Consider the following 14824-nt stretch of genomic DNA (forward strand, 5'->3'; position numbering starts at 1 on the left):
ACCATGTTTCCCGGTTGTCTCCCGACAGGGTTCATGTTTGTAAAGCGCACCCCCACCCCGACATCTGTGTGATAAATAAGAAGCACAGCATGTCTCTGCTCGAACAGGCTCCGTTCCCAAGCTGTCCTGTGGTCTGCGCAAAGCAATGGAAACCACGTGGACTTCCAGCCCCAGCAGCAAAGTGGGGGTGCATGGGGGGCTGTGCAGACTGAAACCCTGGGGTGCAGCCGCAGGTGGGCAGCCGGGCTGCTGCCGAAAGAAGGTCGTGTTGGGTGTTTCAGGGAGTTCACAGCTGGACTCTGAGCTCGGGAGCAAAAAACGAAATCCCATTTATGGCGTCTCTAGAACTTTCCGAACATGGTTAAGGTCCTTCCTTTTCACCCCCCAGCAAAATAATAGGGTAACGGGGACAAATCACAGAAAGAACCCACTCGGGAACCTGCCAGGCAGGGATGTAGATTGGAGCGTGGAGGGACAGGACTCGTAACCTTCTCCGTGTGCTTGCTTTCAGTACGGGAACTCGGGAGGCCCGCTGGTGAACCTGGTAAGGCCTGATCATTTATTTATTTACTTACTATTCTTTCTTTTCTGGGGGACATGACCTTGCCCAGCACATTCATCCTTTCGAAGTGAAATCTGTGAGTGTCCCGTGTCCTTGCAAATCACCCTTCTCTCCTGTCGGGGAAGAGGGAGGGCTGGAGGGCATGCCCGTGGGCACACCCGTGGTATCTGGAAGTCGCGAGCTGGTCAGTGGAGGTCGGCCGCTGCAGGAGCCTTGGTTCGGAGGCGTCAGCGCTCTGGTCTGGCCCAGAAAGGCGTGTCCTCCAGGGGGCCCTCCAGGCTGCTGGGGCGGCCGGCCTGGCGTGTCCACCTCTCTGTCTTGGCCAGGAGCCCTCCCTCAGGACCTGGCGGGAGCGAGGGTTCCCCACTCCACAGATGTCGCTTAGGGGCGCCTCAGAGTCACACTGAGAGCCGGGGCACAGCTCAGCGGTCACCGGGCTCACCCCTCCTGTAGGTGACGAAACGGAGACATGTTTAGCAAGGCCCGGATGGGGGTGCCTCCGGAGGGTGCCCCGGAGTTGGGGGCTGAGTTCTCAGCGCCAGGGGAAGTGTGCAGAGAGGTGCATGTCCTCTCTTGGCCGGCGTCCCTTTCGAGCCGAGCTGAGCATCCATTTACAGTAGCTTTCGGAACAGTGGCCGAATGGCGAGTGGCGGGCCTGTCGCGCCACGACCATGTCCCGTCGAGTGGCGGTGACTGAACCGCGTGCTCCTCTAGAATCACAGTCCCCCCGTCAGCGGGCTTCTTCCCTGATTGAACGCTGGCCTGAGACAAGCAGAGGGGACGAGGCCATTGTCCCTGCCCCCTGCCCCACCGCAGCCCGAAGGCTGCCATCCGAAATGCATTTTCTGGAAATGAAGTGGGTAACCCAGTCCTCCTGGTATCAGCAGGAGCCCTGGGATCACTGGACTTGGGGGGTCAGGAGGGTGTGGACAGCGGGTTCTGGGCTCAGGTTTGGCAGCTCCCTGCGAAAGGAGCAGAGTGACCCTGAAACTGCTCGAGACGGTGCTCACAGCGTGGGGACCCCCGAGGGGCCCCCGAGGGCGGGTCTCCCTTCTGAGCAGGACTTGCCGCTGCCCAAGTGCTTTCTCCCCCAGACCCCGGCTCAGACTCCCTCCACCCGAGCCTCCCGCTTTCCTGGGTGCACCTTGCTGGGCCCCAGGCATGCCGGTCTCCCTTTCAGGATGGCGAAGTGATCGGAATCAACACTCTGAAAGTGACGGCCGGGATCTCCTTCGCGATCCCATCTGACAAGATTAAGAAGTTCCTGACGGAGTCGCATGACCGACAGGCCAAAGGTGAAGAGAGAGCCCGCAGGCCTGGGCTTGGCTGCTCCGGGGGCCTGCGCCGGGGCAGGACACCGAGCCCCCCGGGGTGTCTCAGAGGGAGGGGACGCCTGCGTGCCCGGGCTAGGTCACAGGCTTGCCAGTTCTGACCTGTGGCACACGAGACCAGGGCATTTCTGCCCATCATCTCTGTGCCACTCACGGTGTTGCCAGTGCCTTTGCCTGTCGGGTGGGACTAGCAGCCCGTTTCGATGATGAGAAAGCTGAGATTCAGGGAGATCATTCATTCCTCAGACGTTTATGGGCCCTCTGCTCGGGGTCAGGCTGGGGGTCCCTTGCAGGTGTGACGTTTACCTTCTGCCCAGGGGAGGGGGAGACTGACAGCAGACAAACAATTAAGATGATTTCAGATGACAAGTGCCTCCCAGGAGATGAGGCAGGGAGTGGGGGAGGGGCAGCCCGTGACACCGCCTGAGCGCACAGACCTGCAGGAGAGGGAGCCTGCGGGCAGGGGTGTCAGGGAGGGTGTCCTGCCCGAGGACCAGCGGGCTCCAGGCCTCCGCCCCGTGCAGCAGAGCGGGCTCAGGCCCCGAGAGTGGGTCTAGCGGCTGGATGCAGTGCACACACGGGTGTGGAAAGACGTCAGCCAGGTCCCAGCTGGCCACGGTGAGGCTGGGCTTGCCTTTCAGCTACTGGAGAGCAGAAAAGTCCACCATCTGTTTGCTTTGCAAGGTCACTCTCGGGGCGCGGAGGTGACTGCTGAGGGCTGGGTGGCAATGGGAGACCAGTTAAGAGACTCTTCCAGCTGTCCAGACCAGGGTGGAGGGAAGGGCCCGCATTCTGGATCTGCAGGAAGGATAGACCCCTTATCAAAGGCCAGGATGGAACAAAGGGGAGTCGAGGATCCCCCTAGGTTTTCAGCCATTAACTGAAGTGACAGGACTTCCCAGCCCCCGGAAGAGTTTGGACCACAGCCTCCGTACGCCCGCCGGGCCCTGACTTTGCGGATGGGGATTGAGCCGCAGGGCGTCCCCAGCACAGTCACCAGCCGCTGACCTCTGCTGTCCTTTCGATGTCCCACCAGGCAAAGCCATCACGAAGAAGAAGTACATCGGCATCCGGATGATGTCGCTCACATCCAGGTGGGTAACAGGATGCCGTGTCTGTGTCCCATCCGAGTGACGCCGACCTCTGGAAGGTGTTCATTGAGAAGAAGCTTCCCGCTGCCCCAGAGCTCAGTGTTGGGTTCGAGCTAGGTAACACTCAGAGAGGAGTGGCCCTTGTCCCATTCTGAAGGCAGGCCTGCGCAGCAGGGGGCGTTGGTCACCCTCCCTCCGGCCTGGCTCGCAGCACTTGTGTTGACACCCACATTCCGGGAGTGCCCCAGGCCCCGCCCCAGGCCTCGCCCTCTGCCCAGCGCCCTGCCCGTCCTTAGCTCGCCTGCCCTTGGGCTGTGGCTGCAGGAATCCGGGTCAGGCCCGCCTGACTGATGGGCTTGTTTTCCCGAGCGAGCTGGGCATGTGGCTGCCAGGGTGTTCTTCACCCTTGATGAGAAAATCTGATGTAATTGCACAAATCCTGGTGACTAAGGGTGTAGTTGAAACTGTTGTGGGTAAACTGGGCAAAGAGGGAAACACAGTAACGTAGGTATTAATACATTGTTACGATTACCTGGCAGTTAGTTGTGAGCCCATGTTACAAGAGAGAGACACAGAGGGACGCTGGTTCCCTTCTTCGCTAAGACTGACAGGCAGGTCAGTGCTGGTCTCGAACTGCGGGAGACAGGGGTGTAAGCCCTGGAATCCGGCCTCCTGGGTTCTCGGCTGAGCTCTGCCTCTCCCTGGTTGTGATTTGGGGAACGATTTGGCCTCTGGACGCCTCCGTTTCCTGCTGTTCAGGATGAGGTAACGGCGCAGGCATTTGGGTGTGTGGTGGGGACCGGGTGATTCAGTGGGTGCTCACGGCAGGCCCCGTTGATCACCTACCGTCTCGGCGCCAGGCTGGGTCTGGCGCTGTCCCTGGACGATCTCTCATCCCCACACGGCCGTGTATAGAGGCAGGTCATCATCCCTGTTTTGCACTTGAGCGAACTAAGCTCAGAGAGGGTAAGCCGCTGACCAGGTCACAGTTAGAAGGCGGCAGAGCTGAGGCCCCAGCCCAGCCCACCGCTCTCCACGGACTCCTGCAGGGGCAGCTGCCAGGCAGCCAGTAAAATGAGTGACAATGACGAGACGCTTCTCTCGCTGCTACGCAGTAAGGCTCCGAGTCCAGGAGGCGCAGAATCAGGGCGGATTTCACGTTGGAGCAGGAGAAGGGGGGTGGGAGCCGGGTCTCCGCGGCGGCAGCGTTGACGCCCCGTCTTCACACGGGTGCTCTTCCTCCTGGGCAGCAAAGCCAAGGAGCTGAAGGACCGGCACCGAGACTTCCCGGACGTGCTTTCGGGGGCGTATATCATCGAAGTCATTCCCGACACCCCAGCCGAAGCGTGAGTGTGAATGACGCCCCCTCTTCCTGATATCCTCGTGGTTCTGGGGGTCCTGTCAGCGCAGGCGACTGTGAGCATCGTGGACAGAGTGATCGGACGTCCGGGGTCCGCCTGCCGGCCAGGCCTTCGACCTGGTTTGGCTCAGGACTCAGCAGCAGCAGGGAGTTTCTGTCTTCAAAAGTCCCTGCTGCACCTGGGCTGTCCAGATGGGAGCGTGTGGATGCCTTAGGAGTGTCCCAGACAAGCCCCGCTGGGGAGAGGGTCTAAGGAGCAGGGTCCCTGAGACCCGGGCAGTGGTCCTGTTCTAGGCCTCAGGACAGACCCCCGCCTTCTCTGGTCGTGTCTGTTGGCCACCAGGCCACACCTGTGCACACCTCTAGGCAAACAACCAGGTAACAGCCGTCAGGTGCAGAGGAGCTCAGCCGACAGGCAGGACCCGTTCCCTGCGTGGACAGTGTCCAGAGGGCCAGGTGGACCAGGGCCAGCAGCTTCCCGGGGGCCGGGCTGGGGGCGGCTGCTTTTATCACCATCGGTTAAGAATACGTTTTGCATTTTTAAATGTTTGAAAACATTTTATGTTTTAATTTTTTTAAAATCCTCACCTGAGGATATTTTTTCATTTATGTTCAGGTAGAGTGGGGGTGGGGAGGGAGAGAGAGAGAGAGAGAAACACTGATGTGAAAGAGACACATTGACTGGCCGCCTCCTGCAAGACCCCAACCAGGGCCGTAGATGAACCGTAACTGAGGTACGTGCCCTTGACCAGAATCGAACCCAAGACTCTTTGGTCCGAAGGCCGACGCTCTAACTGCTGAGTCAAACCGGCCAGGGTTTGAGAACATTTTAGAGAAAAGCAGTGCTTTATGACACATGAAAACCGTGTGCAATTCAAACCCCGGTGTCCGCGAGTGAAGGGTTCTGGGGCGCGGCGGTTCCCAGCGGATTAAGGACGGTCTGCGCGGCAGCGGGGCCCTCTCAGCAGAGCCAGAGGCTGTGACAGAGAAGCCAGGCTGCAAAGACGAGTGTTTCCCTCTGAGCCTTGACAGACAGAGGGAGCTGACCTCTGGGCCAGACCGTCAGGGCCAGGACGGCTTATCCGATGCTGTCACATGACAGAGCTCAAGTCACAGCAGCAAGGACAGGACAGAAGGTCCCACGATAGACCCGCTCGCCGTCCTTGTCAGAGCAGCGGGTCTGGTTGTGGCAGATGGACTATAGCGCCCCCTCTCCCCCTCGCGGGCCGTCCGCCATGGGTTGGACAGGTGCTGCCGGGCACTTCTGCCAGGGACACGGCTGACGATGTGTCCTAATCACCCCAAAGGGAAGTAAAGCAGCCCATCAGTGCTTTAAGTCACACCCATTCACCGCCACCCGCCCCGTTAGCTCTGGGCACCTCCGCCCTAACCTGTGCCTCCGTCGGCGCCAGGCGGGTCCTCCCTGCGGCAGGGAGACAGGCGGACATTCATTAGCTGCCCCCCCTTGTGTTACAGCGGCGGGCTCAAGGAAAACGATGTCATAATCAGCATCAACGGGCAGTCGGTGGCCTCTGCCAACGACGTCAGCGACGTCATTAGGAAGGAAAGCGCCCTGAACATGGTCGTGCGCAGGGGCAATGAAGACGTCATGATCACGGTGATCCCCGAGGAAATCGACCCGTAGACGGGGCATGGGCCGGGCTCCACGTTTCCGTCAGAGACTCCTCAGGGGACGATGCGGGTGACTCTGAGCTGGCAGCTGGGACACCCGACTCCCGAGCGCCACGCTGCTCGTCCAGCAGACGCGCCCTGGCCGCCAGGCTCCTCCCTGATAGTTTGCAGGCAGAACAGCTGTACTCTGTAGAGGCACGCCCCTGTATCGTGTGTGTGCCCGCGCTTTCCTCGCCAGCTTGGGCTGTTCCTGTGACAGCGACCTCGGTCCCCTCCCTTAGCCGACTCAGCATCCTAGGCCGGGAAGCAGTCAGCATAGCGCATGGCTACGGGGAAGGCCCCTGGGCGCCGGAGGGCACTGGCGCGTCTGCCTTGCGCCCAGGGGAGACGCCGAGGCCGCGGGAGGGTGAGCGCTGGCTTCCACGGGCCGGTCGCCTCTTTGGGGAATGTCCCCAGAACCGGGAGCAGGTGACTTTGAATCTGAGCTATTAAAGTACGTCTTCATACTCGGCCTTCCGGTGTGCGTCTTTCCCTTTCTCCCGACGGCGCTTGTGGTGTCAGCGTCAGTGGGCTCCTCGCGAAGCCGCGCTGTCCACGCAGGGCTGAGCTCGAGGCTGCTCGGTGGTTTCAGAGTCACCCTTCCTGGTGTCGGCCGCGGTGCTCGGCGGCCGGCTGTGCGGTTGGCGGTGAGGACGGTTGCGTTCGCAACCGGAGCTTTTCAGACGGCAGGGAACCTGTCGACCTCACACCAAGCGGTTGGTCAGCAGAGATGCTCTGTGTCCTGCTCTACACCTGGCTCAGGCCCTGTGTCCAGGGTGGAGGCAGAACAGGCCAGACGCAGCCCTGCTCCCAGGGTTCAGCCGAGAAACCAGGTCTCTTTCTGGAAGGGAGACCCTTGAGGAGACCAGGATGCGACCCCAAACTGTCCTGTTCTGAGTCCCCAGAAAGCCCAGGCGGATGCTGATTCCAGGTGTCCTGGGCTCTGGTATAACAAGTAGACTGTAAGCCGGGGAGTAGAGCAGGGGCCCCTCCAAGTGTCCTTGAGCAGGCACAGCCTCAGGCAGCTCTGGGCTCCTCCGTCTCCACCTTTCCAGGAGTTGGGGAAGCTGGACCCGAGGGGCCTGTTGAGAACCCGAGCGTGGATGCTGCACAGCCGAGGGCCCGTGGAGGCTCACACCGGGGGTGTTTGCCCAGAGCAGAGGGGAAGCAGCCCTTCGGTCACCGTCTCAAGGGGCCTTGGACTGGACTGAGGTTCAGGTCTCCTCCCAGACCAGTAGGTGGCTAAGGCCCGAGGTCAAAGCAGAGGAGGGGGCGCTGGGAAAGGCCAAGGCCCAAGTGAAGCTTGGGAACAGCCGTTAGGCAGAGGCCTGGTCAGCACCGACTCAGGCAGCGGAGCAGCCCTGCGCTTTGTCTGCTCGGCCGCTGTGCGGAGTCCGGAAGGAGCGGTGAGTCCTTTTGCTGCTGACGTGGGGTCCGCGCTCCCTCCCTCTCCGTCGAAGGGTGACTCAGAGTGGCCTGCGGCAGCAGGCCTCGCTCCTCAGCTGTTCTGCCTGTGGGCCTGCTCCTCTGGGTGGTCCCTGGAGCGGAGAGGCCACCAGTGGGGAGGACACGCTGGGTGGCGTTGGGTCGCAAGCAGCCCCGGCCGAGCCGTCTCCCCAGCGCGTCGTGGCTGGGGAGGCTACAGCTGGCTCCTCTGGCAGGAATCAGCCTGGCGACCAGCTGGCCCGAGTCCTCTGTAAACACAGCAGCATCTCCGGCCGGGATTCTGGGTGGGGTCAGAGTGTTCCCTGCATGCTCCACAGAAGGAGCAGCTGCACCCTTGCTGGCACATTCTGTGTTTGGTTACATGACTGCCCTGACCCGGGGGCCCTGGTCTGTGGGGTGTGGGTACTGGGGGGACTGCTCATCCCAGCACCCACACTCACCCTTGCGGCTCTCTCAGGACCTCCTGGGTCATATGTTTTCCCTCCTCCTCCCCCTCCTCTTCCCTCTCCTACTTCCCCCCCCCCCTCCTCCTCCCCTCCCCTCCCCTCCCCCTCCCCTTCCCTCTCCTTCCCTCCTACCCCTTCCCTCCCCCTCCCCTCCCCTCCCACGTCTCTCCTCCCCCACTCCCTCTCCCCTCCCCCTCCTCCTCCCCTCCCCCTCCCCTTTCCTCTCTTCCCTTCCCCCTCCCCTCTCCCTCCCCTCCCCCTCCCCTCCTCCCCCTCCCCCTCCTCCTGCTTTGTTAAGAGCATGGCTTTTGGAGCGGCAGAGACTTGAGCTCCCCTCTGCTGTCTGCATCTCACTAGCTGTGTGACCTTCACAGCTACTGTCCTCTCTCCGGTTTCCCACCTGTGAAATGGGGTCATTGTAGCGCCTGCTTCCTGAGGCTGGGGGGGCGTGAACGAATGAATACGTGGCACCTGGTAAGTGATGCATAACTAGCAACACGTATGTCAACTCTTGTCTTTGAGCCTCAGTTTCCCCTTGTGTAAGTGGCGGAACGATGATGATGTCCCCCTTGCCCTGGGGTTGTGAGGGTCCCTACGTGGCACAGGGCCACCGGGCGAGCACAGCTGCTGTTTTGTTGGGACCTGGCCCTTGTTCCGCGATAACGCCTGCTGGGTACCTGCCCTGTGACGGGCACGTGGGGAGCACTTCGCCTTTATCAGCTGGTTCAGTTCTTCGGATCGGCCCGAGGAGGATGTTCCTCCTCTTTCACAGGTGAAGAAACTGATGCTCAGAAATGAAGCATCTCGCTCAGGTCGCAGAGCTAGTGCGGGGGGAGCTGTGATTCACACCAGGAGGTCTGAGCCCGGGCATGGTGCCGCCCTGCCCGTCTTCACCTTCTTGGAACCAGGGCTCCTGGTCCCTCCACCTCTGCCCTAGCTGGGTCCACCTCCTCTTCTAGGGGGGGTCACGCAGCCCCCTGCTCGGTTTGTGGTTCTTTCTGCCCTTCTAGGCCCCTTGGCAGCCCTGCTGGCTGGGGGCTCAGCACTGGCCACTTCTCTGTCCCCACGCCCGATCCACCCCCACCCCCACCCCCGCTCACCCTGGCCTCTGCTAATCTCAGCTCCTTTGGCTCTGGGCCTCTGTGTCCAGTTTTTGCAAAACTTCAAGTAACACCAGTCACAGGGGCAGGGTTTTGCCAGCCCATCTGCCTCACTGGACCATCCCCACGCAGCCCTGCGGGGTGCGGGTCCCCATCCTGGGGTGCAGGTCCCCATCCGGGGTGCAGGTTCCCATCCTGCAGGACGCTGGTCCCCATCCTGCGGGGTGCAGGCCCATCCTGTGGGGTGCAGGTTCCCATCCTGGGGTGCAGGTTCCCATCATGCAGGATGCTGGTCCCCATCCTGCGGGGTGCAAGTTCCCATCCTGCGGGGTGCGGGTCCCCATCCTGCGGGGTGTGGGTCCCCGTCCTATGGGGTGCGGGTTCCCGTCCTGCGGGGTGCAGGTTCCCACCATCCTGGGGTGCGGGTCCCCATCCTGCGGGGTGCGGGTCCCCATCCTGCAGGGTGCGGGTCCCCGTCCTGCGGGGTGCGGGTCCCCATCCTGCGGGGTGCGGGTTCCCATCCTGCGGGGTGCGGGTCCCCATCCTGCGGGGTGCGGGTCCCCATCCTGCGGGGTGCGGGTTCCCATCCTGGGGTGCGGGTCCCCATCCTGCGGGGTGCGGGTTCCCATCCTGCGGGGTGTGGGTTCCCATCCTGGGGTGCGGGTCCCTATCCTGCGGGGTGCGGGTCCCTGTCCTGTGGGGTGCGGGTCCCCACACAGCCCTGGGGGTGCTGGTCTGAGCGCACTGGCTGGCCTTCAGAGGGGTGTGGCTGGGGGGTGCGGTCCCTGGCAGATGGGTACAGGATCTCACCCTTTCTAGGCTCCATTTCTCCACCTAAAAGTGGGGCGGGGTGCCCACAGGTGGGAGTGATGTGAACACGTGTGTCCACGAGACACGTACCGTGCTTCCCTCTGCCCTGAGCTGTGGGTGGTGGTGTTTGGTTGACCAGCAGGGTGCTGGGCCCATTTCAGCAGACGCCACTGACGTCGGGGCCAGCCTGGCTGAGGCTGTGCGGAAGGGGCGTGTGGGCGATGGGCAGTCCGGGTTCACGGTGACTGTGAAAGCTGCTCTCCCGAAGGTGGTGACCGGTGAGGTCAGAAGCGTGGCAGCGTCGGGCAGGCTCTGTGCCAGGCTGGCAGACGGGTTCCGGCAGCGGCCGCCGGGGCTGATCTTGGCAGGGACGGCTGGGCACTGGCTGAGCGCGTTGTAAGGCCTCAGCCCATCTGCTGATGGAACGGCCGGGCCACCGCCCCGCACAGAGCCTCTGCGCTCGGATCCCTGCGGGTCATCAGGGTGCTCACTTGGAGAGCCCCTTCCGTTTCGAAACAAGTGTCGGTTACATTTCTGAGCCCCCCTCACCTCCGCCTACGGGAGGTGCTCACCCACGGCTCAGGAGGGGGCCTGGGTGCCAGGTGGGGGCCAGTTCTGGGAATGCAGCTATACCCACGTGATGGAAGCACGCACCGGAAGGGCTCGGCCTCTGCAGGGCGCTGGGCCTGGCTGTGTGGGAGCCAGCTGGGCCACCGACCCCGTCTGTCCTATGGGGCCGGCTGGCTGACTCACGCATCCCTGGGCTCCCCGCCCGGGGGACACGGCCCCCTGGGGCTTCCATCCGGCGAGGGCTGCGCAGAGCAGAGGCCTTCCTGCTGCCAGGCACTTCTTTTAATCACAACTTCAACAGGCATGGCCTCCGTGTGGTGTCAGCCAAGAGTCGGCAAAGATCAAACGGAGTGAAACGCTAACGAACACGTTTTTAGTTGAAAGACGTAAAAGGTGGTTCAGATTCTTCACGGAAATAGACACGTGAAACGTGGCTCCGTGGGTCAGGTCAGCTGTTGTGTTTCATCCCAGCTCCTCCTCCTGGTCCCCGCCACTGTAGAACCCCCATTTTACAGGTGAGGATACTGAGGCACAGAGCAGGTAGGTGACCAGCCTGGAGGCACACAGCCAGGAGGTGCCCTGGACCCGGGTGTGTGGCTGCAGAGCCCTCTCTCTTAACTGCGGGGCTGTGATCCCCCGTGGCGGGTGCGGCCCAGTGACATCTGTAACTGAACACCTGCATCTCCTCTTTGGGCTGATTTTCCATCGGCTCATCTCTGAAGCAGCAAAGAAAAGTTGGCTCAACTCAGGCTTGGTGACTGGTTTGTGAGGATGGCTTTGCCAGGCGGGAAAGCTCACACTCTGTTTATGGGCCTCCCCCGCCTGCCCCCCAAGGGCCATCAAGGGCAGGGAGGCCGTGGGACACCTGTCCCCGGAGGGCTCCTCACGGATTTCCCACTGCTAGGTGCCCGGCTGTCTCTGCGCCTTTTCCAGTCTGCTGAGTCACTAAATGACCACTAAGACTGAAACGGCACCTGGGGTGACACGGGCGTCCCCTCGAAGGCCCCTGAGCCTGACAGCGAGCCCGGGAAACCCCCAGGAGGAGAAGGTCGTGAGCCACGCGCCAAGGACTCCAACGTCGTCAGAGGATCACGAGCCCTCAGCTGGCTTTGTCGGCTCTTTCCGGTCATTACCCTGTCCTTACCCTCGTCAGTGAATTGCCCTGACGGGTGAGACAGCCTGAGCTGCTGCCCTGTGTCCCTGCGGGTGGCTCACAGTGAATGAGGGTTCAGGAGCACGTCTGTCCGGAGCCGGCACTGGGGTCAGATCCGGTTCTGCTCGAATCTCACCCCTGTGCCCACGCTGTGCGGTTGCCCCCCCCCGGGGATCTGACGGCCTTGGTCACTGTGCCAGCCCCCCTCGGGGGAGGAACCGAAGGTCGGAGCAGCCGCTGTCCTTGTTCCGTGGTGCGGGGTTACACCCAGGCTGTCTGCCCAGCGAACCCGTGTCTGGGAACCGCGTCCACAGTGCACCTTTCTGATGCGTCAGCGAAGTCTGGAGCTGGCTGGCTCCGCGGTCTGGCGCCCACGCTGGTCCCTCTCCGGGATCTGGGTGGGAAAGGGGGCACATTCGTCAGCAGCACTTTTCGCTTCAGTGACAATTATTTTATGCTGAAAATCCACAAAGAGTAAAAACACTTAGAAGCATCTGGAAAGAAAACTCATGTCCACACAAAAAAAACCTATGCACAGATGTCTATAGCGACGTTATTCATAACGGTGCCAAAACTTGACCGGAACCAAGATGTCCTTCAGTGGGTGATAAATCGACTGTGATGCAGCCATTCGACGGAACAGGACCCAGCGATCACAGAGATGGGCTAGCAGACACGCGAAGCCACGTTTCCAAGGGAAAGCAGCCAGCGTGAAGGGCCGCATGCGGTCCGAGTCCAGCGATCTGGGAAAGGTACCGTGTGGAGATAAAACACCAGCGGCCGCCAGGAGCTGGGGGGAGAGAGGATGAACAGGTGGGGCACAGAGCATTTTTAAGGCAGTGGCACTATTGTCTGTGATTCTGGCATGATGGACGTTGGCCAGACCCTCAGGGCGTACGCAGGAAGCACGGACGCTGACGCAGGCTGCGGGCTGAGGATGATAAACATACTTCAGTGGAGGTTTGTCAGTTGGGCCAGAGGGACCGCTCTGGTGGTGGTGGGGGTGTTGATAATGGGGGGCTGTGGGTGTGTGGAGGACAAGGTGTGTGTGGGAATTCTGCTTTCTGCTCAGTTTTGCTGGGAACCTAAAACCGCCCTCAAAAAATAAAGTCTGTTAATTAAAGAACAATAACTTCCACACACACCCACAGTCAAGCCTAGAGCCTGAGGAAGCACCTGTCTGGCCCAGAAAATGATGTCAGAGGCCATTCACCCAGCGGGGCCTCCAGCAGGGCCTGTTCTGCTTCCTCAGCCTGGAGTGCGGAGCCCGGACGGGCCAGCACCCCAGGCCTGCGGAGCCCGGACGGGCCAGCACCCCGGGCCTGCGGAGCCCGGACGGGCCAGCACCCTGGGCCTGCGGAGCCCGGACGGGCCAGCACCCTGGGCCTGCGGAGCTCTGAGGGGCCAGCACCCCGGGCCTGTGGAGCCGGACGGGCCAGCACCCCGGGCCTGCGGAGCCCGGACGGGCCAGCACCCCGGGCCTGCGGAGCCCGGACGGGCCAGCACCCCGGGCCTGCGGAGCCCGGACGGGCCAGCACCCTGGGCCTGTGGAGCTCTGAGGGGCCAGCACCCCGGGCCTGCAGAGCCCGGACGGGCCAGCACCCCGGGCCTGTGGAGCCCGGACGGGCCAGCACCCCGGGCCTGTGGAGCCCGGACGGGCCAGCACCCCGGGCCTGCGGAGCCCGGACGGGCCAGCACCCCGGGCCTGTGGAGCCCGGATGGGCCAGCACCCCGGGCCTGTGGAGCCGGACGGGCCAGCACCCCGGGCCTGCGGAGCCCGGACGGGCCAGCACCCTGGGCCTGCGGAGCTCTGAGGGGCCAGCACCCCGGGCCTGCAGAGCCCGGACGGGCCAGCACCCCGGGCCTGTGGAGCCCGGACGGGCCAGCACCCCGGGCCTGTGGAGCCCGGATGGGCCAGCACCCCGGGCCTGTGGAGCCGGACGGGCCAGCACCCCGGGCCTGTGGAGCCCGGACGGGCCAGCACCCCGGGCCTGTGGAGCCGGACGGGCCAGCACCCCGGGCCTGTGGAGCCGGACGGGCCAGCACCCCGGGCCTGTGGAGCCGGATGGGCCAGCACCCCGGGCCTGCGGAGCCCAGTTCTCCTTCAGAGAACTTCCCAAAGGGAGAGACTGTCCCAGCAGGTTCACTCCTGCAGCGTTGGCCCTGAAATGAACATGAAAAACCCGATTGCAGTTGCTGGGAGGGTGGCAGCTGCTTTCCTTCTGGCCCCCCCTTGCCCCCGTGGCCCCCATGTGGCCCCCACGTGGCTCCGAGCCCCAGTTCCTACGACCTGCCCAGCGATGCTTTCCGACCCCGCCCTTCTCTGCAGTAGAAGCACGTTCTGATGGAAGGAAATGTGTTCTTGACTAACAAGGCCTGGGGGTGCTGTGGGGGGGCCTTGGGGCTCTGCCGGGGCTCCAGGTGGGCCACCTTCGTGTGGGAGGGTGACAGTGGCCTGTGCTCGTGGCAGAACCCCTCAGAGTCCACACAGGATCGAGGAGGCTTTGGGCGGCCCGAGCTGTTACTCAGGGAATCTCCGCACCTCCCTCCGGCCCAGGGTGGTGCCTTTTGCCCCTTGGCCTCGTCCTCCCGTCCCGGGTGCACCTGCCTGGCTCACGAGTCTCTTCCTCCCTCCAGGGGTTCCCCCACCCCACCCCAAGCCGGCTTAGTGGCCCCTCTCCTCCCCTGGACTGTTGGGTAACCTCCTTTTTATCTCAGAGCAGACACGGGCGTCTGAGCTCCAGAATGCTCATGCGGTTCATGCTGGGTCAGAGAAGGGAGGCCCCCCCCAGGCAACGTAGTGGCAGTAATGACAGGGTGTGTCCACTAGGGGGCAAACTGACCACGCGAGACTCCAGGGAGGTGTCAGGGGACTTGGATGTGAAAGGGATGGGGCGGGAGTGGACGGGACTGTTAAGTGAGGGGGGTCACTCTGAGTCCACACCTCTCCTGGGTCCCTTGGAGGCTCCAGACACAGTGACCCCTTCTCTTTAAAAAAATTGTTTTTTTCTTTATTGATTTTAGAGAGGAAGGGAGAGGGAGAGAGAGAGACATCGATGAGAGAGAACATCGACTGGCCGCCTCCTGCACGCCCCCCACTGAGGATTTGGCCCACAGTCTGGGCAAGTGTCCTGACCGGTAATCGAACTGGCGACCTCTTGGTGCAGGGTCGACGCTCAGTCACTGAGCCACACTGGCCGGGCGCGGCCCTTTCTCTTACACACCAACCTCGTCTATGGTTTGCTTGTTCATTGCTTGTTTCTTTTGCTGAAATATAAGCCCCT

General features: G+C 62.4%; 1 protein-coding gene across 1 annotated transcript in view; it reads left to right on the forward strand.

The window, feature by feature from the left end:
• The window catches only part of HTRA1 (HtrA serine peptidase 1), a 45490-nt gene extending 39035 nt beyond the window's left edge, over positions 1-6455 (forward strand). Inside the window, exons 5-9 of the mRNA XM_036265220.1 lie at positions 512-544; positions 1743-1857; positions 2930-2987; positions 4235-4330; positions 5821-6455. Coding sequence (XP_036121113.1) covers positions 512-544; positions 1743-1857; positions 2930-2987; positions 4235-4330; positions 5821-5989 — 471 coding nt within the window. The 3' untranslated portion in view covers positions 5990-6455. The remainder of the gene's footprint in view (positions 1-511; positions 545-1742; positions 1858-2929; positions 2988-4234; positions 4331-5820) is intronic.
• The last annotated feature ends 8369 nt before the right edge of the window (positions 6456-14824 follow it).

This window comes from Molossus molossus, unplaced genomic scaffold (genome assembly GCF_014108415.1).
Source record: "Molossus molossus isolate mMolMol1 unplaced genomic scaffold, mMolMol1.p scaffold_m16_p_17, whole genome shotgun sequence".
NCBI lineage: Eukaryota > Metazoa > Chordata > Mammalia > Chiroptera > Molossidae > Molossus > Molossus molossus.